General features: G+C 42.6%; 4 protein-coding genes across 4 annotated transcripts; 3 read left to right on the plus strand and 1 right to left on the minus strand.

Moving 5' to 3' along the window:
- Positions 1-2,426: 2,426 nt before the first annotated feature.
- LOC101779843 (protein Asterix) lies at positions 2,427-8,402 on the minus strand. The gene is made up of 3 exons (XM_004981661.3): positions 8,149-8,402; positions 7,819-7,919; positions 2,427-2,755 (listed from the first exon to the last, which is right to left on the minus strand). The coding sequence occupies exons 1-3, from the start codon at positions 8,317-8,319 to the stop codon at positions 2,689-2,691; spliced, it is 339 nt and encodes a 112-aa protein (XP_004981718.1). The 5' UTR covers positions 8,320-8,402; the 3' UTR covers positions 2,427-2,688.
- A 118-nt stretch (positions 8,403-8,520) lies between these two features.
- Positions 8,521-13,535, plus strand: LOC101780257. The gene is made up of 7 exons (XM_004981662.4): positions 8,521-8,709; positions 9,139-10,315; positions 10,794-11,759; positions 11,952-12,000; positions 12,089-12,315; positions 12,509-12,616; positions 12,779-13,535. Exons 2-7 carry the CDS (start codon positions 9,153-9,155, stop codon positions 13,005-13,007), a joined length of 2,742 nt encoding a protein of 913 aa, XP_004981719.1. The 5' UTR covers positions 8,521-8,709; positions 9,139-9,152; the 3' UTR covers positions 13,008-13,535.
- A 361-nt stretch (positions 13,536-13,896) lies between these two features.
- On the plus strand, positions 13,897-18,618 carry LOC101780655 (guanine nucleotide-binding protein-like NSN1). Its single transcript, XM_014804601.2, has 8 exons — positions 13,897-14,280; positions 15,392-15,530; positions 15,615-15,788; positions 15,882-16,096; positions 16,611-16,875; positions 17,055-17,234; positions 17,307-17,518; positions 18,033-18,618. Exons 1-8 carry the CDS (start codon positions 14,017-14,019, stop codon positions 18,318-18,320), a joined length of 1,737 nt encoding a protein of 578 aa, XP_014660087.1. The 5' UTR covers positions 13,897-14,016; the 3' UTR covers positions 18,321-18,618.
- Positions 18,619-18,982: 364 nt separating this feature from the next.
- On the plus strand, positions 18,983-22,068 carry LOC101781057 (transmembrane protein adipocyte-associated 1 homolog). Its single transcript, XM_004981664.3, has 6 exons — positions 18,983-19,432; positions 20,297-20,488; positions 20,900-21,059; positions 21,153-21,255; positions 21,344-21,425; positions 21,692-22,068. Exons 1-6 carry the CDS (start codon positions 19,133-19,135, stop codon positions 21,767-21,769), a joined length of 915 nt encoding a protein of 304 aa, XP_004981721.1. The 5' UTR covers positions 18,983-19,132; the 3' UTR covers positions 21,770-22,068.
- Positions 22,069-22,657: the final 589 nt, after the last annotated feature.

The following is a 22,657-nucleotide window of genomic DNA, read 5'->3' on the forward strand; positions in this document are numbered from 1 at the left end:
GTCGGAGAGGAAGGCAGCGACCTGGGAACTCGCTCCTGGTCCCCGTGTTGTACCTTACTTAGCTTATCTCTTTTACTTCTCCACACGCCTGGCTCATCTGTAACCCCGGTACCCTCCTTGCGCTATAAAAGGAGAACCAGGGGGCCTGAGACAGGGGGGCTCAAGCCAACAGAATCCACACACTCTCCTCACGAGCATCAGTGCACACCCAAGAGACTTGGGACCAGCTCCCTCTCTCGCCTGTTTGTAACCCCTACTACAGATCACGCGTGAGTAACACGAGCAGCTCCTCATACTGGACGTAGGGCTATTCCTACCCGAACCAGTCTAACCCTGTGTCCTCTCACGCCACCATCCGAAGCCTAACGTGCATAAAAGAAATTTACTAGCCGTAGTCTTGATCCGCTAATCTCGACAACGACACTAGGAGTATGTTTGATTGATTATGCGGATATATTGTATTTGTTGTGAAAATAATGCTATGTTTATTTCTTTGAAAGACCTAATATAATAATAATTTTGCAATCTTTTATAGTTAATGTTTTCATATAGGAAATTGTACGGGTCAAAACTGTACCTTGGAGGCCATACTGGTGTCCACGGGTTAAAACTGTACTCCCTTGGAGACCATACTGGTGTCCAACACGTCATATATATGTTACGAATGACAAGCCTGTACATTAGGTAGCGCAATTGGAGTGATCGAGCCGGACCCTAAAAATTAGGGGCCCTAATTATTGGGCTTTAACTAGAGGTTAAGAAGATATTGGTACGTAATATTCGTCCTTTATTAATCCTATATGTTAGTATCTAATTTTATATTGCAGTTCTTTGTATGCAAAAAGACATGTACTTATTACTCATATACTGGAATCCAAATATATCTCTATTATTTGTATTTCACTACTATAGTATATAGGGCATATTTCTTAGTTTGCTCCATGGCCTCAAAATCTCCGGTACGGCCCTGACGAATGGCAGAAACATTATGTTGTAGAAAACGCGCAAATACTAGCCGTATGGTACCTGCTCCCGTGGAAAACGCGCAAGCCATCTGCCGGTGGACGGATGCCATTTTCAATGTTGATACGATGGATTATGGATATCATTTTCAATGTGACGAGAGCGCTCCTCGGCTGGTGGATTTCTTCTACTCATGGAGGCTAGAATTGCATCGGTCGCTATCTCCTGGTCGTCGCAGTTAAATAAAATTAAATCAATTTAGAAGAAGCTAGGAGATCGTCGTCTCTAAAAAAATTAGATCAATTTAGAAGGAGCTAGATGATTTTTCATCAAAATGAAGAAATATGTACCTATATTCGAGTTAGAGGGACTCGAACCTGATGATCAGAGTGCACGATCGCACCTTCCACCCTAATTAATTAATTGAGCTAGGCTGAGTACCATACGCCACAGCCACACTTGCCTCCGGCTACAGGATCCGCCAAACCGAGAGTCGTGGTCGCGAACAGCACCACACAAAAGAGAGTTCGTCGTGGCCTTGGGGAGAGTTGCTCTGCGACGCACGCACGCATCCGCTCAGAAGAAACACCCGTGTAGCTCTAACTAAGCTGATGTACGATGTGCCCTCACCACTTCATCAGATGTCCAGATGAGCATGCGCCACAAGAATTCAGCGGATGAGCAGGGGCGCGCACCAGACCGCGAGGGGATTGTCCCGTGGATCTTTAGTTTAGTGGGCGATATCTTGTGACCACATGAGTATGTGGACGGAGAACAACAACTTGTTCGGATGGCCAATCCCACCAAGCAGATGACGGGAGATCGTGCAAAGACAAGGTCTTCGCTTTTGTGATCCACGTAAAATATAACAGATAGGGGCCATCTATTGACATTTTGAGCATGGATGAGGCCATGAGGGTGAAAGCGCCAGATGGTCCAATGCAGTGAATGAAACGAAAGGAAACAAAGATCAGGCATTAATCAGTCAATTAAGCGGAGTGGGTTGGGTTTTTTTTTTTAGAAATGAGTCTCGGTTTGAACGAAATAGACCGGCCACGAGCGCACGAACGTCAACGAAGATAGTAAATCAGAGGTACTCCCATTCCAATTATAAGCCATTCCAAATTTTTTGAAGAATCAAAACATCTCAAGTTTGATCAAATTTATACAATAAAGTACTAAATTCATGATACAAATTCATGATACCAATAAGTACCATTAGTTTCTTCATTAAATATATTTTCATAGTATATATATTTGGTGCTATAAATCTTTGTAATCCTCTCTATAATTTTGATCAAATATAAAATAGTTTGACTCAAAAAAAATTGAAATACTTATAAATTAGAATGGATGGACTATATCCCAGCATGCATAAACAAACAAAAGTTTTCACATCAACAAAAGGAGAAAAAACAAGAGTCGGAAAAAAAAAGGAGAGGTGGCAACGAAGCAACAAAAAAGAAGTCCCAAGAAGCATCGATCAACATACCGGGAAGGCACCAAAACCCTTGTGAACACAGTTACAAATTAATATCCGGGAGAACAGGTACTGCACAAATAAATTATTGAGCATCAAAGATGTACTGGTCCATTAATTGACGTCGTCCAAATGAAGTGTGCTCGAATATACATAAATGTCAGCACTCATAAAGCATATTGAGGCACCAAGAAGATTGACTAGATATCCTATGAAGGATGAAGAGCATGGTGCGCATCCACAGATTAGCTCTTTGTACTGCCTGGACGAGGGGGACCAAAATAGTTCGTCACCAGACCCATAACCGCAAACCTGGAAATGTTAAAAAAAACTTTGGTGAGCTTTTCTAGTTGGAGATGCAATTACTTGTAGAAACATTGTGATTTCTCTGAAAGAACAAAAACTATCAATGAACATCTGAGGAAATTACGAATCAAAAGTAGAAAAAGGATGCAACCTAACTTCATGATGAATTTGGTTCTTAACTAGTGCTACTTTTAATAGCAAAACAACATACATAATTCTCTTCAAGATATCTATCCAAGCACACCATGCTTATACATACAACAACAGCAGCAGCACCAACATAGCCTTTCAATCCCAAGCAAGTTAAGGTAGGTTAGAGTTGAAACCTAACAACAGCCACAAATCAGGGTTCAAACACATGAATAGATGTTTTCCAAGCACTCCTATCCAGGGCTAAATTTTGGGTATATTCCATCCCTTCAAATCTTATTTTATTGTCCCTTCCCATATCAATTTTAGTCTTCCTCTGCCTCTCTTCACATTACTATCACGCCTTACGGATCCACTACGCACCGGTGCCTCCAAAGGCCTCCGTTGGACATGTCCAAACCATGTCAACCGGTGTTGGATAAGCTTTTCTTCAATTTGTGCTACCCCTGACGTATCACATATAACCTATCACATATTCGTATGACCACAAATCCAATGCAACATTCGAATTTCCGCAACACTTATCTGTTGAACATGTCATCTTTTTGTAAGCCAACATTCTGCACCACACAACATTGCACGTCTAATCGTCTTCCTATAAAACTTGCCTTTTAGCTTCAATGGTACCCTCTTGTCATATAAAATTCATGATGCTTGACGCCACTCCATCCACCCCGCTTTGATTCTATGGCTAACATCCTCATCAACCACTCCATCCACCCCGCTTTGATTCTATGGCTAACATCCTCATCAACATCCCCTGATGCTTGTAGCATTAATCCCAAATATCAAAATGTATCCTTCCTAGGCACTACTTGACCTTCCAAACTGATATCTCCCTCCTCATGTGTAGTAGTGCCAAAGTCATCTCATATATTCAATTTTAGGTTCTGCTAAGTCTAAAACCTTTTGACTCTAGGGTCTCCCGCCACAACTCCAATTTCCTATTTACTCCTACTCAGACTTTCATCAACTAGCACTACATCATAAACGAAGAGCATACACCAAGGGATATCCCCTTGTATGTCCCTTGTGACCTCATCCATCACCAGGAGGGATGAAAATAGGATGGGAAAATCCTGTACCGACCAACACCGTAGATCGTATATCCCGATCAGATATCGTTTTCACAGGAAAAATAGGAAACCAGGAAAAACTGGCAAAACCAGTTGGGGCCTTTTCCCAACTGTATTGTCGGTTCCCGCATTTGGCTGGGAAAAAATCGCACGGTTGTTTCCTGTATTCAGTCCCCAAACTCCTCTGCAGCCCACTCCTTCGCTCAGCCCAGCGCTTCAACCCACCACCGAACCCTAAGGCCTGCCTCAACCACCCCCGAACCCTAAGGCCCGCCTCAACCACCCCGTGCCACCGCGTCATGACTACCCCATCCCCGTCCCCAGCTCCCCATCGATTCCTAAGCCGCCGCCGCACTCCAATCTCTCTCTCTCTCTTCTCACATCTCCAGGTCTGAGGCCACCACCCACCACCAGGCGTCCAAGCCACTCCACTGTGCGTCGTCAGCCGGATGCACCAACGCGGCCAAGCCAAGCTCCCACCCGTCTGCTGCTGCGCTGCAGGCCGATCGCCATCACCCCTAGGCAGCTAGAGCCCCGCACAAGTATCTGGCCGCCGGCTGGAGATCTTCTGAGTCTGATTCTTCGTCAGCCACAAGTAGTTGTTTTGTTGCATACTCATGCAGTATGTATGTTGCTTGTTGCATGCACAGCAAAAGCTGTGCATGTGTTCTGTACTGTTGTGTTATGTTGCATGTGTGTGAGTTGAGACTAAGATTTATTTGTGCATGTGCATCTAAGAGACTAAGACTTATTTGCTTATATGCATCTATGTTCTTATCTTTGTATTGTTTATTTGTTTGCTTATATGCATGGTTGTAACTATTACGTCAAGCTAAATGTTTGAAGTGGTTACATGCATTGGTGTTCCCGATTTGAGTTATCGATTACGATCCGATTACGATCAACATGTTCCCGATCGAAATGTTCCGTTCCCGATATCCCGTAATATCGATTTCGTTTTTCTGTCCGACTTTCCCATTCCCGCTCTCGTTCCCGGCTAAAAAATACAATAGCGGGAATGGTTAAGGGATTTTCCCAACCGTTCCTGACCGCTTTCATCCTTAATCACCAAGGCAAATAGATAAGGGCTCAAAGTTGACACTTGATGCAGTCTGATTTTAATCGGAAAGTCATCTGTGTCGACATCACTTGTTCGAACTCTAGTTACAACATTGTTGTACATATCCTTAATAAGTCCAGCGTACTTCGTTGGGACTTTATGCTTGTCCAAAGCCCACCACATAACATTCCTTGGTATTTTGTCATACGCCTTCTCCAAGTCAATGAAAACCATGTGTAGATCCTTCTTCTCCCTATACCGCTTCATAACTTGTCTTATTAAGAAAATAGCTTCCATGGTTGACCTTCAAGGCATGAAACCAAATTGGTTCCTAGATACCCGCGTTATCCTTCTCAGACGATGCTCAATGACTCCCTCACGTAGCTTCATAGTATGGCTCATCAACTTAATTCCTCGGTAATTAGTGCAACTTTGAATATCTCCATTCTTGTATATTGGTACCAATATACTTCTCCTCCACTCCTCCGGCATCTTGTTCAACCGAAAAATATGGTTGAACAACTTGGTTAGCCATACTATGGCTATATCCCTGAGGCATCTCCACACCTTAATTGGGATACCATCCGAGCCCATTGCCTTACCACTTCTCATCCTTTTCAACGCCTCTCTAACATCAGTTTCTTGGATCTTCCGCACAAAGTGCATGTTGGTGTCATCAAAAGAGTAATCCAATTGAAAGGTTGTGTTCTCATTCTCACTATTGAACAATTTGTCAAAATACTCTTGCCATCTATGTTTGATTTCATCCTCCTTTACCAAGATGTTCTCCATTTCATCCTTAATGCACTTAACTTGGTTGAAGTTCCTCGTCTTTCTCTCACGAACCCTAGCCATCCTATAGATGTCCTTCTCTCCTTCCTTCGTGCCTAATCGTTGGTAAAGATCCTCATACGTCCTACCCTTAACCACACTTACAGCTCGCTTCGCGATCTTCTTTGCCTCCTTGTACTTCTCTATGTTGTTCACACTCCTATCATGGAACAAGCGCCAATAGCATTCTTTCTTCTCCTTAATAGTCCTTTGGACTTCCTCATTCCACCACCAAAGTCTAAAAAATACCAAGTCTAAAAAATAGTTGATGAGGTCACAGATCCCCCTACAGAGAACAACATGCTACGATCACGTAACCTCCTTCATATCATTAGAGCAACAGTAAAAAAGTGGAAATATTGTTAACTACACTCTTGCTTTCTAAAGCGAAGAAATCATTTTTGAAACGCACTGCCCAAGAGAATGGTAAAGTATTATGAAACACTTTTATGGCTTTGTTAACATGGCATCGAATACGTATAATACGTTTGGCGATATGGTTTATTCATGCCATTTTGTAGATGAAAGGTGGGAATTTGCATCTAAAAATAGATTTCTGCTGACATAATATATTGAAAACAGAACCCAAACAGAATATTTGAAAGCAAAATCCTAACTACAGAAGCAAAGTAACGAAAAACGAAGTGTGCTGCTATGTAGGTCCCTCTTATCTCATTGTTAGGTCAATGTATTGTTGCATGTCAATTTTTTAAGTCTCTACGTACCATCACAGTACACCAATCCTTTTCTTTTATTTCCATATACAATATCAATAAATCAGGTCTTATCTCCAGGGGTTAGCAAAATATAAACCATATCATTGCAACACCAATGAAAAGGAAATGAACCATATAATTGCAACACCAATGAAAAGGAAATGAACCATATAATTGCAACACCAATGAGAAGGAAAGGCAGAAATAGGAGTGTATAACTGGTAAGAAAATTGAGTATCTCGCAATGCTAAGACCATCCATTGATCAAATTTTGCTCAGGCAACTTGCAACCACAGCACATAATATCATTTCCCATCTGGTTAATACTTGCTTTGGTTTTAATGATAGTTTCACAAACAGTGAAGCACATGTAGCATTAATTACTTCCTCATGTCATAGGTTATTAATCCTACTTTCGCTAGGTAAACTATTACTATTTTATTTATATTTAAATTTTACAAATACACTAGAACTGGAATGGATGATCAAGGTGTTTTGGGGACCACAATGATTTCTAGAATGGCAATGTGATTGGAGGTGGAGGGTGTATTAACTTGGAGCAACACAACATTAGATTGGGCAAGTTGAGCCTTGCTGGAAACTTTGCCTCAAATATACATTTACCAGTGTCTGTACTAGCAGTCCTCAAACTTGTTCAGAGGAGTCACAAAGGTTCTCAAACTAGACCTTGAGTGGTTCTGGTACAATTATAAGGTTTAGTGAGTCAGATCTATAAATTAACAGTGAGGGCTTATGTCCTCTGAACAAGTTTGAGGACTGCTGGTACGCTTTACTCTTTGTAAAATCACAATGGCTGAAGCTCATGGTAACTTTGACTTTAGAGGTCGACGTCAGGAAGCATCATTTAACAACAGAAAGGCTTGGAATTTGCAACATTATACCAGCAATAACATCCTAACCAATTCATATCAAGAGAATCATAATATAGGCAGAAATGTTAGTCTTACTTAACCATGGCACACATCAAACCAGCATTAAAAAACAACCCACAAATTGAGGATCTCATAATGCAATAACTAAGGAGGGACGATCACTATATAGGCTCCTGAATTTATGTATATGTTGATAAGCTTACAGTATGAAGAGACAGTAAGTGTCAATTGGGATACTGCAGAATATGTTGCTATGCGGCACTCTAGATTTGAACTGTAGACTTTTTTAGAAGCCCAAGTCATAGTTCAATGCATAAACCTCAGGTCTGTTAAGAAAACTCACATGAAAGCCATGGAGAGCTGCTTCAGATCATTCTCGAAGTTCTTCATGTTCGCCAACGACTGCGCGCAGAAGATGATGGCGATCCACGAGCACAGCTTGTACTGCAAACAGAAGCCGATCAGATTTCACAGGTAGCCAACGCAGACAAAACTATATCGCAGCGAGCAACCCAGTAAGCCAAGCGCAATATCACCATGCTTTACAGGGAAACAAATCACTTGCGCAGAAGCATATAGATCTACCACTAAGCCACTAACTTGCCCAGATCTGCACAGCACTCGCAAATCAAACTCAGATCGGACAGGGTGAGGCGGGGAGATGGTTACGTACGCGGAGCATGACGCCGACGACGCCGAAGACGACGGCGAGGAAGCCCGCGTAGTCGATGGGCAGGTCCTGCGGCGACAGCTTCGGCGGCGCGTACGGCTTCGCCGTCGACGGCTGCCGCGGATCGCTGCCCCCCGCGGCCACCCCTCCCCCCGACGACGACCCCTCCTTCATCCTCCCTCTCCCTCTCTAAACTCTCTCTCCTCCTCTGGAGATCCAATCCAAAGCAAAAGATCGGAGAGAGAGGCGAGGGGTGAGAGAGAGATCGAAAGTAGATTTATACGTGGGCCCATACGGGCCGGGCCCGGTACGGCCCAGTTGGCGGCCCCCGCCGCCTGGTCGCCGACCGCTGAAAGAAAAGTCAAAACGCACGAGTCGGCAATTTCGCAGGCAGAGGCAGCTTCCCCGTTCCCACTGCGCCCCCCTTCTCTCACTGCTGCTCTCTGCTCCGCTCCCAGCTCCAAAACCCTAACCCCGCGAGGCAGCCCCGCAGCTGGGAGCGGGTCCAGGAGCTCACCGCCGAGCCGCCGCTACACTCCGCCTCGTCCGCCCCGCCGGTTGCTGGTAAGGCCTCGCCTCGCTTCAGCTCGCCGCTCACGCTCATTACTTCTGTCGGTGGCTTGTTTAGTTATTCTGGAGGTTGATTGGTTGCTTAGCTAGCCGTCCTAGTTGTTAATTAGCTTGAGCTTGGAGGTGGCTGGCTGTTGGTTCTCCAGTGTGAATGGCGACGCGCTCGGCGTTTTAGAGCTCTGGGGTTTATTTGGGGAATGGGGGTGTGCATTCCTTTATAATTTTAGCTCGCGGCTTGCAGTTCTTGCTTCCTTTTTGTACGCGTTATTTTCCGTTTTATTTTATTAGTAGATGTACGTGAGGTGATTTTTCGTAGGTGATAAGATGTGAATGAGTAATTTGGGTCTTATGGTTCCTGCAGGTTTTGTTGGGTTGCTTAATTCTAACTGTTTCGTGTAAATGCTTCTCTCTAATCATCTGCAGATGCGGATCAAAGCATGAGCACCACTCCTGTTTCAAGTTTCAGGGGGCCAGCCACTTTTCAATTGCAGCCCCAGTCTAGCAATAGTGCTGAAATTTTAGCAAATATGGATGGATTCGGTGCAAGAGATTTTTCAGTTGACCCAAGCACATTTTGTTTTACACAAGATGCTAATCAGGAATTTTATAATCGAGCTTTACAGCACAGTTATTCAGTTTCAAAGCAGGGATTTGACCAAGGTCTGCTAGCCAGTGCACCAGAGTTTGGTCTGAATGATGATTCTGCTGCACTGGGGGGATATCAACAATTTGACAACTTTTGGGGGCCTCGTCAGCCTGGAGAGTATGAAGGAATGCAAATGCAAAATATCAATGCAAATATCGCCCACCGGCGCAGACCTTCTAATGCATCCTGTATTGATCATACAGAAGAAATAACTTCCTATGACAATGATGACAGAGCTATCTCATTTGGAAGTAGTTGTAGCACGGGAATTGCAAGTTGTCCATATAATACTCCTTTGCAAAGCAATAATCACATTTCGGACACACGGGATGGGACTTGGGATGCTCTTATGCAAATGCGAGAGGCTTTGGGAGCATCTAACAGTGATAATGGACTCAATGAAGAGTGCAGTGACTTGACTTTCAATCATGCAGAACTTTCAGGTGGAAATACCATGAAGCATCAAGTTGCTTGGGACAATGGTTCTCTGACAAGCCCATCTTTCACCTCAAATTTTTTGCCCTACCCTGGTGATTCTGAGACCACTCTCACAAATACCTCCACTGTCTGTAGCTTTCAGAACATTTCTGATTTCCAACATAATATGAATAACAACGAGCAAAACATATCATCTTTTGAGCTTGAACTGCCCCATCAGAAAACGTCCACTGAAAGCCATATTTATGAAAGCCGAGGTGAAATGTATCCTGCTGAAAATGCTGGTCATGTAGATTCTTCTGGTTTTATGCCAAGCACCGAGTACAGACAAAATGATAGATCACATCAACTGTCGAGTTCATTTGTAAATAGTGCAGATGGATCCGTGGATGATAGCTCAAAAAAGTCACACCTCCTATATGAATGTGAAGAGCAAATGGAAATTGATTCACTTCTAAATTCATTTGGTGTTTCAACTGATAACCTTTCACAAACATATGGCATGTTCCAGCAAAGGTACACCGAGTTGTTGCATACTATTGCTGATTAAAGCCTTGGTTTCATTTTCTTGTTGAAATTAGAAACCTGTAACTTTCCTTTCATATGTTTGGACTTGTACAATTAAATATAAAACCTAAAATATTTCTATGTGCAGATAGAATTATTAGTTTATGATGCTCTATTAGTGATACCGGTTCTTCACAGTAACAGCAAGGTGTCTGCAACACTTTTATTTCTCGAACACGTCTGCAACACTTACAGACATGAACTATTTCCATAGATAGATTTTTGGTTTGTAACAAAAAGCCTACTTCTTTGGTGATGGCTCTTGCCATTTCCAGTTATATGGATCATAATAGCTTACTCTACAAGAAGCCCATAGTAGCAAATGGTCGACATTTTCTCTATGGAGTTTCATCTGCCCTTAAGCATCACTACATGATTTGGTATTTTTGTATTGCAAACTGATTGACTGTGTTAAAATTTTATGCAGTGACAATTTGATTGAATTTGATGCAACGATCAAATTAGAGGAAAGTGGTTCTGCTGCTTGCTTTAGCAATACTGCCGCATACATGCAAACTGGCCCCCTGGAGTCAGCTATATCTGACGGAACATCTTATCCTGAACAGTGTCAATCTACTTCTCAAACGTGTGGTTTATTTTATGATTCAGCATCACAGTGGCAAAATTTTTCGAGTTCTGGATTGCCTTTATTGGGTGGTGACAAAAGCATTAGTGAGCCCAGTTCTATAATTAACCTTGGGGGAAATGGTAAAGGTCATCTGCTGCCCGCAAGCGACAATGCTTTAGTACAGCAACAACAGAGTGTTGCTAGTGATACTAGATTGGGAATGACCGACAATGTTGTTAATTCCTATCTAGAGTTCACTACAAGCTTGGATGACCAATCTTGTCCAATAGGGGCTTCCATATGTCATGAAGAAATGGCAGACAAAGTCGTACAGGCAGCACAACCGGAAATGGTTGTAAATTGCCCCTTTGGGGTACGTGCTTCAAACCATGATGGACATTCAGATATGCAGCTACCCATTACACAGCCTTCTCATGTTCAAGGGACTGCCCTGAGTTTGTCCAAGGACCCCAACTTATCATGTATTGAAGGAACAGAGTGTAAGAATAGTGAGCTAACAGCAACATACAATACTACCCATAATCACCTGGGGCTTAATAAATTTGAATGCCATGGCATCCTCCACTCCAAGTCTTTTGAACAAAAAGCTCCTGAGAATATAAAAATGGATGATTATAGCCAGATTGTTGGTCTTCAGCAGAGTACCATTCTCTCAGCAAGCAAACCTTCTCACTCAGATGTTTTGCCCGTTGGCAAATTTGATGGGAAGGTTGTTTCACAGCAGAAAAAGCGGAAAAGGGCAACAGAAAATCTTTTAGCATGGCATGCACAAGTCATTGGGTGTGGGAGCATGTGTCATAGAAGGTGCTGATTTTGAAGAGAGCTCACCCTTCCTTCTTTGAACAATATATTTTTGAGCTTTTAGTTTTTTAGACCATTTGAGCTTTCAGTTTGGCTTGCTTTGCTTCTTTTGTTACAAAATGTTTATACTACTCCTTTTGGCTTGAGATACATGTTCGAAGGGGCTGATGCTTGTTTTGTCATTTTGCACTGTAGAACATCGGAGTTGGATTGGGCTCGTGCTACTAAAAGATTGGTTGAGAAGGTTGTATAATTTCTTTATGTTGTATAACACCCTTTTCTGTTGTGCAAGTAAATATTCCCTGGTCTGACATGCTTATCGTGCATAGCAGGTAGATAATGGGAATGCAGCAACAATGGAAAGAAGCAGCTTTGGGACTCGAGCTCGGAAAAGACTTATTCTGACCACTAGCTTGATTCAGTACATTCTTCCTGTTGTGCCAGCTAGGCTGCTTGCAACAGACGTGACTAATTCTGGTGAAAGCACTGTATACCACCTTTCAAAACTAGCACTCAGTGAAGCATGTGACACCGTTCTATCTTTTGTGAATGATGACACGTAAGCATTATTCTCTTTCTGTTGACGTGTATCCAGCTGTGAAAATAAAAAAATTTCTCCAAGATTCTAGTATCTTGAGAGTTAGGAGTTACATAAAAACTAAATAAATAATTACTTGATTTAGATATAACTATGTCATAAGTAGATGAGGTTTTCACGCTGCTCAAGCCTTCTTCTTGTGGTGTTTGGCCAGGCTACTTAACCAGACCAGCACTTCTGGGAAGGAAGACTCTAAAGTCCTACCGAAAGTTCTGGAAACCTTCAAGTCGCGGTTTGGCAAGCTGGAAAGTTACTTATCAGGGTATGGTGTACCAATAATTCAACTACAACTGGCAGGATTTAGTATTTGAATTTCTTCGATTTATCATGGTTTCATTTCTTTTTATTTACAATCGCTGCAATAATATGTTCCTCCTAAACTCTCATGATTTGCCATTCTTATGCATTTTCCTTTGAATGTCAGCGCTGAGAAGGCAACCACGTTACATGATCTGGCTTCTGAGCTACAGGACTTGGAGCGGTGGCATATTCTCCATCGTCTTGCAAGGTCGCACGGATACACTCAAAGGCGTGGGGGCGATACCTCTAATTCAGGGCTCGTCCCCTACACAACAACTATCAAGAAACATGACGGCGCCGCTGCAGCATCAGTAAACTCGCTGAGTAGCATCAAGTGTCGCTTACTGAACTAGAGTGATTCAGTGACTATTAACTAGTCTTTCCATGTTTTGCCCAGTTTTCAGCAGCCGCGCATCGCCGCAGTGCTGGGCTGCGTAGGAATATAACCATAGAATGTACTGCCGTCCCTGTTGCCTTAGGAAAAAGTTAGATGCAACTTGTGGATTGAAACGTAGGAGTATGGTGTTGTGATGTAATTTATCTCCGGTTCTGTGATGAGATGTAGGAGCACGGTTGATGTCGTCATTTTGCAAATGTAGCTATGACATGTTTGCTAAAGAGGCTAATGCTACTCCTGGGGTCGCTAGTTGTCTGTAACTCACAGATGTCAATGTTCTTTCGGTTTCGTTGTTAGATTAGATGATTATGCTCGTGGACTTCGTGACACATTTTGGGGTGGTGCGGATGTGGGACCACCTGTATCTGGACGGTCCGTGGATCCCTGTGTGGTGCAGGGGAGCTTCTTTCTGGGCTCACCTTTGGAGTAGAGGCTCAAAACTGTTAAAGTGGAACAGAAGTTTGGATGAAGCTGCTTCAGAATACTATACAATTTTACATGAGATGCTAAGTTTACACTCCGTCCGTACTATTCATTTTAGTTTTTTTTAGTTTTTATAGATGCATAATTTTTGCTATTATCTAAACATAATATAGGTGAATATCAAAAACTATATTTTTATAAACATTAAAATGAATAGTAATTTGGGAAGGGAGGAGTACTGTAAAGAGATAATATAATTTTCTGAAACAGAATTGCGGTACAGTTACAGTTTTGTGGGCCTGCTTACAAGTTTTAGCGTGCTCGCTCTTATCGGGCCGTTCAAAGACGTCGCAGTGAGCCCATCTCGGAGCCCAACACAACCATTACGCTTCCCTTCCGTCACCAGGAGACTCTCCTGTCTTAAACCCTAGCTCGGTAACGCCGCCGCCTCCACTACTCCCAAACGCGACCCTCCGCCGCCTAGCCGAGCCCCTCTCCTTCCCCTCCCGCCAGCGGCAGCGACAAGAGGACGCGGCGGCGAGATGGTGAAGAAGAGCAAGAAGAGCAAGAGCAAGCGCGTCACACTGCGCCAGAAGCACAAGGTGCTGCGCAAGGTGAAAGAGCACCACCGTAAGAAACGTAAGGAGGCCAAGAAGGAGGGCAAGGCCGGCCGGAAGAAGGTCGAGAAGGACCCGGGGATCCCCAACGAGTGGCCGTTCAAGGAGCAGGAGCTCAAGGCGCTCGAGGCGCGCCGAGCGCAGGCGCTGCAGGAGCTCGAGCTCAAGAAAGAGGCGCGCAAGGAGAGGGTATGTCATTTGTTTGCCCTTCCCTGCATGATTCTTTCTCTCCCATCTGGTGTTGCTATTTGTGGTGCTATTCCGTGAGTGATAGGGGCCAAAGCTCTATATCTTCGACCGAATCTATCTCCTGTTTGTTAGTTGATTTTCATAGTGTAATAAACTAATTCTTCCTTATGAGATGCTTCCATAGATTGGTAGTTAGTGTGAAACATGAAAATCATGGACATCGTCAATTTCGTCTGGACCTTGTCATCAAATATTCAGATGCCTGTATTTGGTTGGCAAATGAATTTCTGCTGTGCAGTTTTTGGAGCCGAGTGAGATGTGTATTCGAGGCAGAGATGGAAACAGGTTGTGGGTCTAATAAGTAGATGGCCTGTGTTTGTGCTACCTTGACAAAGTTGGGTCTGATTCTTGCTGTCAGCTACAACAAAATGCTTGTGAAAACTGATATTTGTTTTTGAAACTTGGGCCATCAGTTGAAACCTGAACTGAATGCATGTCCTATTCTATGATTGATATCATGCCAAAGGATAGAAATATTTTGTGATGTAAAAATTTGTTTCAGAGTATCTGTGATGTTTGTACAATTTTCCGATAGGTAGCAGCCTAAATCCTAATGGGTGTAGCATTGGGTTAGTTCTTGTATCACCTTGGGGCCAGTATGTTCTCGTGGTAATGTATGACATGTTTTTTCAACTACATACACTTATTGAAACTATAGCATACTTGAAGTTTCCCTTGAATATGAATGCAGCTTTAAGATCGACGAGACAGTACAAATCACACAAGTGACCTTGATATAGCATCCAAAGAGCATCCATTTCACAGAATAAATGAAAATTAGCCAAGTGTAGTCAGTAGTACTGCAGATAGTATGGTAGTGACTTTGTGGAATGATACTTAGTGTTTTTCTTAAACACTCTGCATTCACTCTGTGGACCATGGAAATGCCAACATTCTGGCCTTGGCAAATATTTAAATTAAGGCAGATGAACTATGTGTCGTTTCTTGCTTGAATGTCATTTATATTCTTTATTAGTTCCATAGATACACTGGTTTTCTTGTTCCTTGTGGTGGTGGAGCAACAATACATAAATATGCTTTCTGATTTCAGGCTCGGAAGAGGAAGCTTGGATTGCTTGAGGATGAGGACATTGCTAAATTGGCCTCTGCAGCTTCTGCACAGGGCAGTGAATTTGCAGAAAAGGATACAACAAAGGAGAACACTCCTTCAGAAATCGCAAAGAGCCATGGTAAGTTCTCTTTTATGATTGGTGATATAATTGGCTAATGCATGCAGTTACATTACTGATTAAAGATGCTTAATGTGTTGTCAGATCATTCAGAGAGGTCATTTTACAAGGAGCTTGTTAAAGTAATTGAGGCTTCTGACGTAATTCTGGAGGTTCTTGATGCAAGGGACCCACTGGGAACCCGTTGCATTGATATGGAAAGGATGGTCAGGAAGGCTGATCCAAGTAAACGAATTGTGCTGCTTCTCAACAAGATAGGTATAATAAAACAATTAATGGAGTTTAGACTCTAGAAGTTGCTCTTATGATTTTTGGCTTTTTACATATCAATTTTTTATTTGTCAATGCTAGACCTTGTACCCAAGGAAGCAGTAGAGAAGTGGCTTACATATCTAAGAGAAGAAATGCCAACAGTTGCATTTAAGTGTAATACCCAAGAGCAGAGGACCAAGCTGGGATGGAAATCATCAAAACTTGATAAAGCGAGCAACATCCCACAAAGCAGTGATTGTCTCGGTGCTGAGAATCTGATCAAATTACTCAAGAATTATTCCAGAAGCCACGAGGTAAATGATCCCAATGCTTTTGGAGAATTGTTATGCATAAGCTTCGGTCACCTGCCTCACTAGTTGATTGCTGTTAGGACTATTCGTTAAGCATCTTATGCTTATTCATCAGCATCATGTGTGCTTTATCACCTGACTTCCCTCCTTCTAATTGGATATTCACTTAATTTTTCTTGCTTATGTGCCCTACTTTGTGTGAACCATATTGCCGTTTATGGCAATGTTAAAACCCTTTTGATTTTCACGGGTGTCCTAAGTTTCAAATCTGGACCTAGTAACTTGTTTTTTGTAGTTGTTTACTTGTATTTTATCTTTTGTAGTTGTTTTACTTTGTATCTTATCATGGTAGTTTGATTACTAGTCATATCTGATGTTAATTTTCAGTTTCTTTTCCTAGATCCTTGTGCTTCAGTATTATCAATTTTGTAATGCTCTTGTACGCATTTATATGTTTCATTTCTGTTCTGCTTTGTTTGGCCATTTTAGTTAAGTTTTGTTATGGGTGTGCTTGCAGCTCAAACTGGCAATTACGGTGGGTATTGTTGGGCTTCCTAATGTTGGCAAGAGCAGTCTGATCAACAGCTTGAAGAGGTCCCGAGTTGTTAATGTTGGTTCCACTCCAGGGGTTACTAGATCAATGCAAGAGGTCCAATTAGACAAGAAGGTGAAGTTGCTGGATTGTCCTGGTGTAGTTATGCTCAAATCCTCCAACAGTGGTGTGTCTGTAGCCCTTCGCAACTGCAAAAGAGTTGAGAAAATGGAAGATACAATCAGTCCTGGTAAGTGCTACTTTGCATTTTCCCCCTCATTATATTAGCTTTGCTGACTTTTTTCATTATTCTAGTAGTCTTGTTCTTGTTTTATTCTGTAGATACTATTCCATCTTACAATTAACATAACATGGCTTGCAGTATGACTTGACATGTTTCAATTTTTTTCTGTTTTTTAATGCTTTTAGTGAAGGAGATCCTGAGTATTTGCCCGCACGAGAAGTTGTTGTCTCTGTACAAGGTGCCAAGCTTTAGTTCAGTTGATGAGTTCCTTCAAAAAGTTGCCACTCTTCGGGGGAAATTGAAAAAAGGTGGTATAGTGGATGTTGAAGCTGCGGCAAGAATTGTGCTTCACGACTGGAATGAAGGTATGGTTGACAATTTCTGTTATTAAATTTGTTACTTATTTATCTTTAGTGATGTGACCCTCTTGTTTCTAGGTAAAATACCATATTATACATTGCCACCTAAGAGAGATGCGGGGGAGGACTCAGATGCAGTGATTATCTCAGAAGGTGGGAAAGAATTTAATATTGATGAAATTTACAAAGCCGAGTCTTCGTACATTAGTGGTCTGAAGTCTATTGAGGATTTCCATCATATTGAGATTCCACCGAATGCCCCACCTGGTATTGATGAAGAGATGCTCGAGGTAATATCTTTTCCAAAGGTGATTTTGCCCTGAATTCAGATGATAATTTTGCTATAGAAATCATTCCTGCTGTCTGATAATTTTTTACAGTCTTCTTACTCTTTCCTATTAGTCCTACAGTCCTGTTCCTTGTGAGGGTCACTTTCATTGCATTAATTAATTAATTCATGATTCGAAGTCATTGTTGCTTGCTTGTGTCTGGTTGCTGGCGTGGTCCCAGGTTTACATGCTTATGCTAGAGGTTCAGTCATTCTTTTTGGTCTGCAGTAGCACTAAGAATCTATGGGTAACACTAGTAAGCCGTGTAGTCATTTAACTGTCATCATGTTAAAAGGTAGTGCATATTCTCTCTGGAGGGAAAATAACTCCCTAGGAATGCTCCAAAGGTCTTGTTGTACCACATAATTCATATGCAATTTTTTCATGACGGTATGCTTTGTTGTATACAAAATTTTTATGGCATGATGGACAATGCTTGCTTTTCTTGCTATCTGACCTATTCTCCACTAACCAGGATGGCAAGAAGCCGAGTCAGCCCGTTGAGGAAAGTCGTGAGGAATCGATGTCTGACGTTAATGACCGTGAAGGAAGCAAGGCAACCAGTGCTAGCACACAGCATGACAAGCTGTACACTGCTGAGGGCATACTCGATCCTCGCAAGAGGAAAGCAGAGAAGAAACGACGCAAGGTGAACAAGTTCAGTGCGCTGAGCGACATGGATGCGGACTATGATTTCAAGGTGGATTATCAAATGCAGGATGCGGCAGCAGCTGGCGAGGATGATGAGAGCACCGAAGCATGACGATGATAAAAATGATGGAGATGAAGCCAAGGATAATGATCCAATGACCGGCGTTGATGATGCGTGAAATGATGCCCTCTTCCGTGTGCATGAGTCGGTGACTCATGGTGATGAGTGCAAAAAAAAAAAATGTGCCAAGTGTGTGGTTACAAAATTAACCCACGAAAGTTTTGTACTCAGTTTGTTTCAAGTATAAGATAATAGATATTGAACTGTTAGACCATATTGAGTAGCCTTGTATTTTTTACTATTTTCACGCGGTTTAAAATTTGCAGCTGGGTTGGGCGCTGTTGTGCAAGTGATATTTCGAACGTCTCGTATACTATAGCAGCAGCCTAACACGTGGTGAATATGTACTTCCTCCGTTTCACATTATAAAGTTGTTTGTTCCAAATCAAATGAGTGTAGTATGAAGATATTTCATTATCTACTGAGTGGAACTGGTTAGATATTTATATATGCTTTATAATTTTAATCAAAGTTAAAAAAATAACTTATAATTTGAACCGGAGGAGAGTACTATTTTTGATCCGAGAAGATATATCCCCTTCAGGCCCCAGTTCCGGACCGGACAGGGGAACGGAAGTCCGTGGGTCCCACGTGTCAGCCCGCAACTTTGCATACGCCGTGTCCTCTTCCTCCTCTGCCTTTTGACCCCACGAGCCTGCGAAATCTTACCGATTCGGCAACCGGCTCGATCTCCGTGCGACTCCACCTCCTGAAACCGGAATCCCCCACCGACCCAAACCCTAGCGCGCACCCCGCACCCCTTCCCTATCTCCGGCGAGCGGACGGGCGGGCGGGCGACGGAGATGCGGGCCTTGCTCGCGGAGGGCGTGATGGCGCTGGCGGTGGCGCCGGAGGCCAACGCGTCGTCGGGTGGCGCTGCGGGGTCGCCGGCGGGGCCGCTGTGGTGGGTATCGGAGTGCCATGGGGTGTGGTACAGCCTGGCCGTGATGCTGCCGTCGCTGGCCTTCGTGGGGTTCCTGGCGTGGCAGGCGCGGCGGAGCTTCCGCAGGCTCAGCTACGGCCGCTCCCACGTCGTCGTGGTCGCGTACTACGCGCTCCTCTGGGCCGTCGCCGTGCTCAACCTCCTCTGGTGCTTCCTGCAGGTTCCGATTGCTAGCCTCTGTTGCTTATCTCTAAGTCCCGGATTGCCTGATCATTAAGCTTTCTGTGATTTGATTAAGTTGTTGATTTGGGCAGTCGATAAGTTGGGGAATGCCTTCCATGAAAAGTAGCAGTATATTGTGCGTGTTGTTCTAGCAATGACTAGTGAAAGGCAGGGACATTCCTTCTTGAAAATTAGGGGCAAATGGAGCTAACGAGTCATGAATTTCTTGGTGAAAATCAGTTGTCAGAAGCCTACACCACCCTAAGTGGTGTTGAGCATTAATGTTTGTATGTTTCGCTAATGCTCGATTGCTGAGTAGAATAAATGGATAACAGAGTGGTTACTTTTGGTGAACCTTAGCCAGCTGAGTAGTCTTTTGATGTTTCAACTTGGTAATGGAATAACTGAAGATCAGGTTGTGATTGGATCCAATGTGTAGGATGGGTAGGCTGGTCACTGGTCACTGGTCAGGGAATCACAATGATGAGCCAGTAGCAAGCTTTGGTGTGTTTCCAAAAAGGAAAGTGAAAGGGTCTAGTGGTCAGGTGATAGGTAGCAAGCTCTGTTGGGTTAAGGAAAAATAGAATCCCTGGTGGCAGGGTGTTGATGTTCAAATTCAATTACCTAGACTTCCACATTGGTCTGGTTATTAGGCTTAGGTTTCAGGTGAACGTCTCGGTATTGTTACTAAAATAGTTGGATTAATTCATATTTAATAATTGATAGGGTACTGCTTTAGTGAAGGGAAACCAACTCTGCCCTTATGAATTCAAAATTCATTTGTATTGTAATTTTTACATTGTATATGGCCTGTTCTCTTATGTAAGTATGATGAAGCCTATTTTGTTCCCTCTAATTCCAGGCATGGCAATGTTTGCCTGACAGGGCATTCTCATGGAATGTACTGTCGCTGTTTACAAAATCAGGAATGTTATTCTTGGAAGTCAGTCTGATAGCGTTTCTACTTCAAGGAAATGATGCTGGTGGTTTTGAGTCTTTGGCACGAACCTTTGTTATATCTGGAGCTGTAGTTGCTGCTGATGTATTGCTCAAGGTATGATGCTACTCCATAATTCAGGCATAATGGACAGTAACTAGCTTTTTCGTACAAGCGCTGGGTGTTATGTTTCTATACTCAGTTCTTGCAGTTTGTTTTTGGGCTAGAAAAAATTGTGATGCTATGCCATATTCTCTTTAATATATGTTACTTATTTCCACTTTTCCATAAGTTGGTACATATTTTCTATTGGTAATAAATCTTGCTTTTTCTTGCCATGCCACTGCAAAAGGATTTTTTGGCTCCTCAATGAAAGATGAGGCCCCATGACTTAATAACCCAATATGCCTTGCCTTGTTTCAATGTGTTAAATTATATCATCAGTGGAAAGTGCGTTAATACTCCAGTTCCCTTATTATGGCCTTTTACGCTGTGTTATGTATGAAACTGACTTTTGTCCTTGTTCAGACTATATATGTTTTTGGCTTCGGTGTTCCTTTGTTCATTGATGCTGATCAAGGAACTGGTGGGAAATGGGGCCTATGGATTCTCCACAAACTGGTGCTTACTGGAGTGTATGGCCTGATTGTTTTCATGCATCACTCAAGATGGAGGGACAGGCTACCTGGTAATTGATTACTGTCTCAGTAGTATCCTGTATGTTTCTAAATTCTTTTGATGGCTGTCTAATGACCATGATGTCGTGATTGTTTTGCTGCAGCAAAACCAGCATACTACAACTATGTGTGCGCGATGTTGCTACTGAATGGAGTATCACTGTTTGGCTGTTTCCTTGTTGCAAGTGGAGCTGGATTTGGTTTATGGTACATAAAGAACACTATTTTTTTTCAATGTTTATGGTAACTTATTCGCCTTCAAGAGCAATACTTGATGATGCTTCCTTTTTTTTAGGTTGTATAACCTCACAACCGTGTGCTATCATTCTCTTTACCTTCCTCTCCTATATGTGACTTTCTTAGCCGACTTCTTCCAGGTACCTTCTTGCCTATGATTTGTTACTTACTCCCTCCGTCCTAAATTACTATTTGTTTTGGCTTTTCTAGATACATAGTTTTTGCTAGGTACCTAGATATATATTATGTCTAAATGCTATGTACCTAGAAAAGACAAAACGAATAGTAATTTGGGACGGAGGGATTAGTTTTTCTGTAGTGCTTCTTCCTGAGCTTGTCTACTGGTACAATTTCATGTGCCTTGTTGTATTGAAATTGTTGTCTTTGCTGATTTGTCTGTGTGTAGGAAGAAGACATGCTCCTAGAGAACGTCTACTATTCTGAAATGAAAGACGCTGGGTTCTTTGATGCTGACTGGGATTAATCTTCAGCGTTGTAGCTGTAAGACCACTCCCATGTGAACTGCACGCTGTATTTTTCTTTATTCTGTACTCACAGCGTATGACAGAAAATGTATGTAGCTAACCATGGTGATGAATGAAAATATGTAAAATTTTACTGCTGCATACTTCCAGCTTCTGGGTCATCACGGATGTTGGTTGAGATTACTGCCATCGATGAATGAGAAATTCATGTCCATGGTAGAGAACCACGAAGTGGACCGTCAGAAATTGCATGTTACAAGCCTCATTTTTAAATATGTCAGCGTATCGCATTGGATTCTATCAGGAGTAGATAAGTTAATGCTACATGTGTATGCATGTTTTTATGATTGCTTTTTAGTGTATAGATGGTATGCATCTAGATATAGTGTATGTTTAGATGTGTACAAACATCTGTGAATATAGAGAATATAGAAAAGTCAACAGACGAAGTATTTATTTTTTAGGGCGTGATTGCTTCCCAACCACGGAAAGCCACGCCAGTGTCATCCATGGCTGGGAAAAGTTCTTCACCAGAAGACAGATTGTGCAGCACCCTTCTCTCTTTTTTTTCGTGAAAGCAATCTATTGCTTTTTCGGTGCCATGTACTGCAAAAATTGGTATTCGTAGCCTTGCTTTCTCGGCCTGCGTTCTACTCCTACTGGCTACTGGATAGAGCGTCAGTATAGCAGTATAGGGAGTGCTGCATTGCATTGGTTGGTGTTGGTGACGGTGCCTGTATTATTTACGCCTGGAAGAGAAAGGTTCGTGTCCATCCGGTATCCCGGTGAAACCGGACAAAGACTGTTCTGAATTCTGACCGTGACAGCACCACCTCTCAACCTCAACGTGTAGAAAGTACTAAAACAGCAAAACACCCCAAACACCC

The sequence above is a fragment of the Setaria italica genome, chromosome IX (genome assembly GCF_000263155.2).
Source record: "Setaria italica strain Yugu1 chromosome IX, Setaria_italica_v2.0, whole genome shotgun sequence".
NCBI classification, from domain to species: Eukaryota; Viridiplantae; Streptophyta; class Magnoliopsida; order Poales; family Poaceae; genus Setaria; species Setaria italica.

What these genes read in the sequence shown, in the direction of transcription:
- LOC101780257 (XM_004981662.4), top strand. Translation starts at nt 9,153, where the DNA reads ATGAGCACCACTCCTGTTTCAAGTTTCAGGGGGCCAGCCACTTTTCAA. An exon ending in GGGAGCATGTGTCATAGAAG is followed by an intron (nt 11,760 to 11,951) that starts GTGCTGATTTTG and finishes TTTGCACTGTAG; the next exon opens with AACATCGGAGTTGGATTGGG. An exon ending in TCTTTTGTGAATGATGACAC is followed by an intron (nt 12,316 to 12,508) that starts GTAAGCATTATT and finishes GTGTTTGGCCAG; the next exon opens with GCTACTTAACCAGACCAGCA.
- LOC101779843 (XM_004981661.3), bottom strand. Translation starts at nt 8,319, where the DNA reads ATGAAGGAGGGGTCGTCGTCGGGGGGAGGGGTGGCCGCGGGGGGCAGC. An exon ending in TCGTCGGCGTCATGCTCCGC is followed by an intron (nt 7,920 to 8,148) that starts GTACGTAACCAT and finishes TTCTGTTTGCAG; the next exon opens with TACAAGCTGTGCTCGTGGAT. An exon ending in CAGCTCTCCATGGCTTTCAT is followed by an intron (nt 2,756 to 7,818) that starts GTGAGTTTTCTT and finishes TAACATTTCCAG; the next exon opens with GTTTGCGGTTATGGGTCTGG.
- LOC101781057 (XM_004981664.3), top strand. Translation starts at nt 19,133, where the DNA reads ATGCGGGCCTTGCTCGCGGAGGGCGTGATGGCGCTGGCGGTGGCGCCG. An exon ending in GGAGCTGGATTTGGTTTATG is followed by an intron (nt 21,256 to 21,343) that starts GTACATAAAGAA and finishes CCTTTTTTTTAG; the next exon opens with GTTGTATAACCTCACAACCG. An exon ending in TCTTAGCCGACTTCTTCCAG is followed by an intron (nt 21,426 to 21,691) that starts GTACCTTCTTGC and finishes GTCTGTGTGTAG; the next exon opens with GAAGAAGACATGCTCCTAGA.
- LOC101780655 (XM_014804601.2), top strand. Translation starts at nt 14,017, where the DNA reads ATGGTGAAGAAGAGCAAGAAGAGCAAGAGCAAGCGCGTCACACTGCGC. An exon ending in AGAAATCGCAAAGAGCCATG is followed by an intron (nt 15,531 to 15,614) that starts GTAAGTTCTCTT and finishes ATGTGTTGTCAG; the next exon opens with ATCATTCAGAGAGGTCATTT. An exon ending in GGAAGATACAATCAGTCCTG is followed by an intron (nt 16,876 to 17,054) that starts GTAAGTGCTACT and finishes TAATGCTTTTAG; the next exon opens with TGAAGGAGATCCTGAGTATT.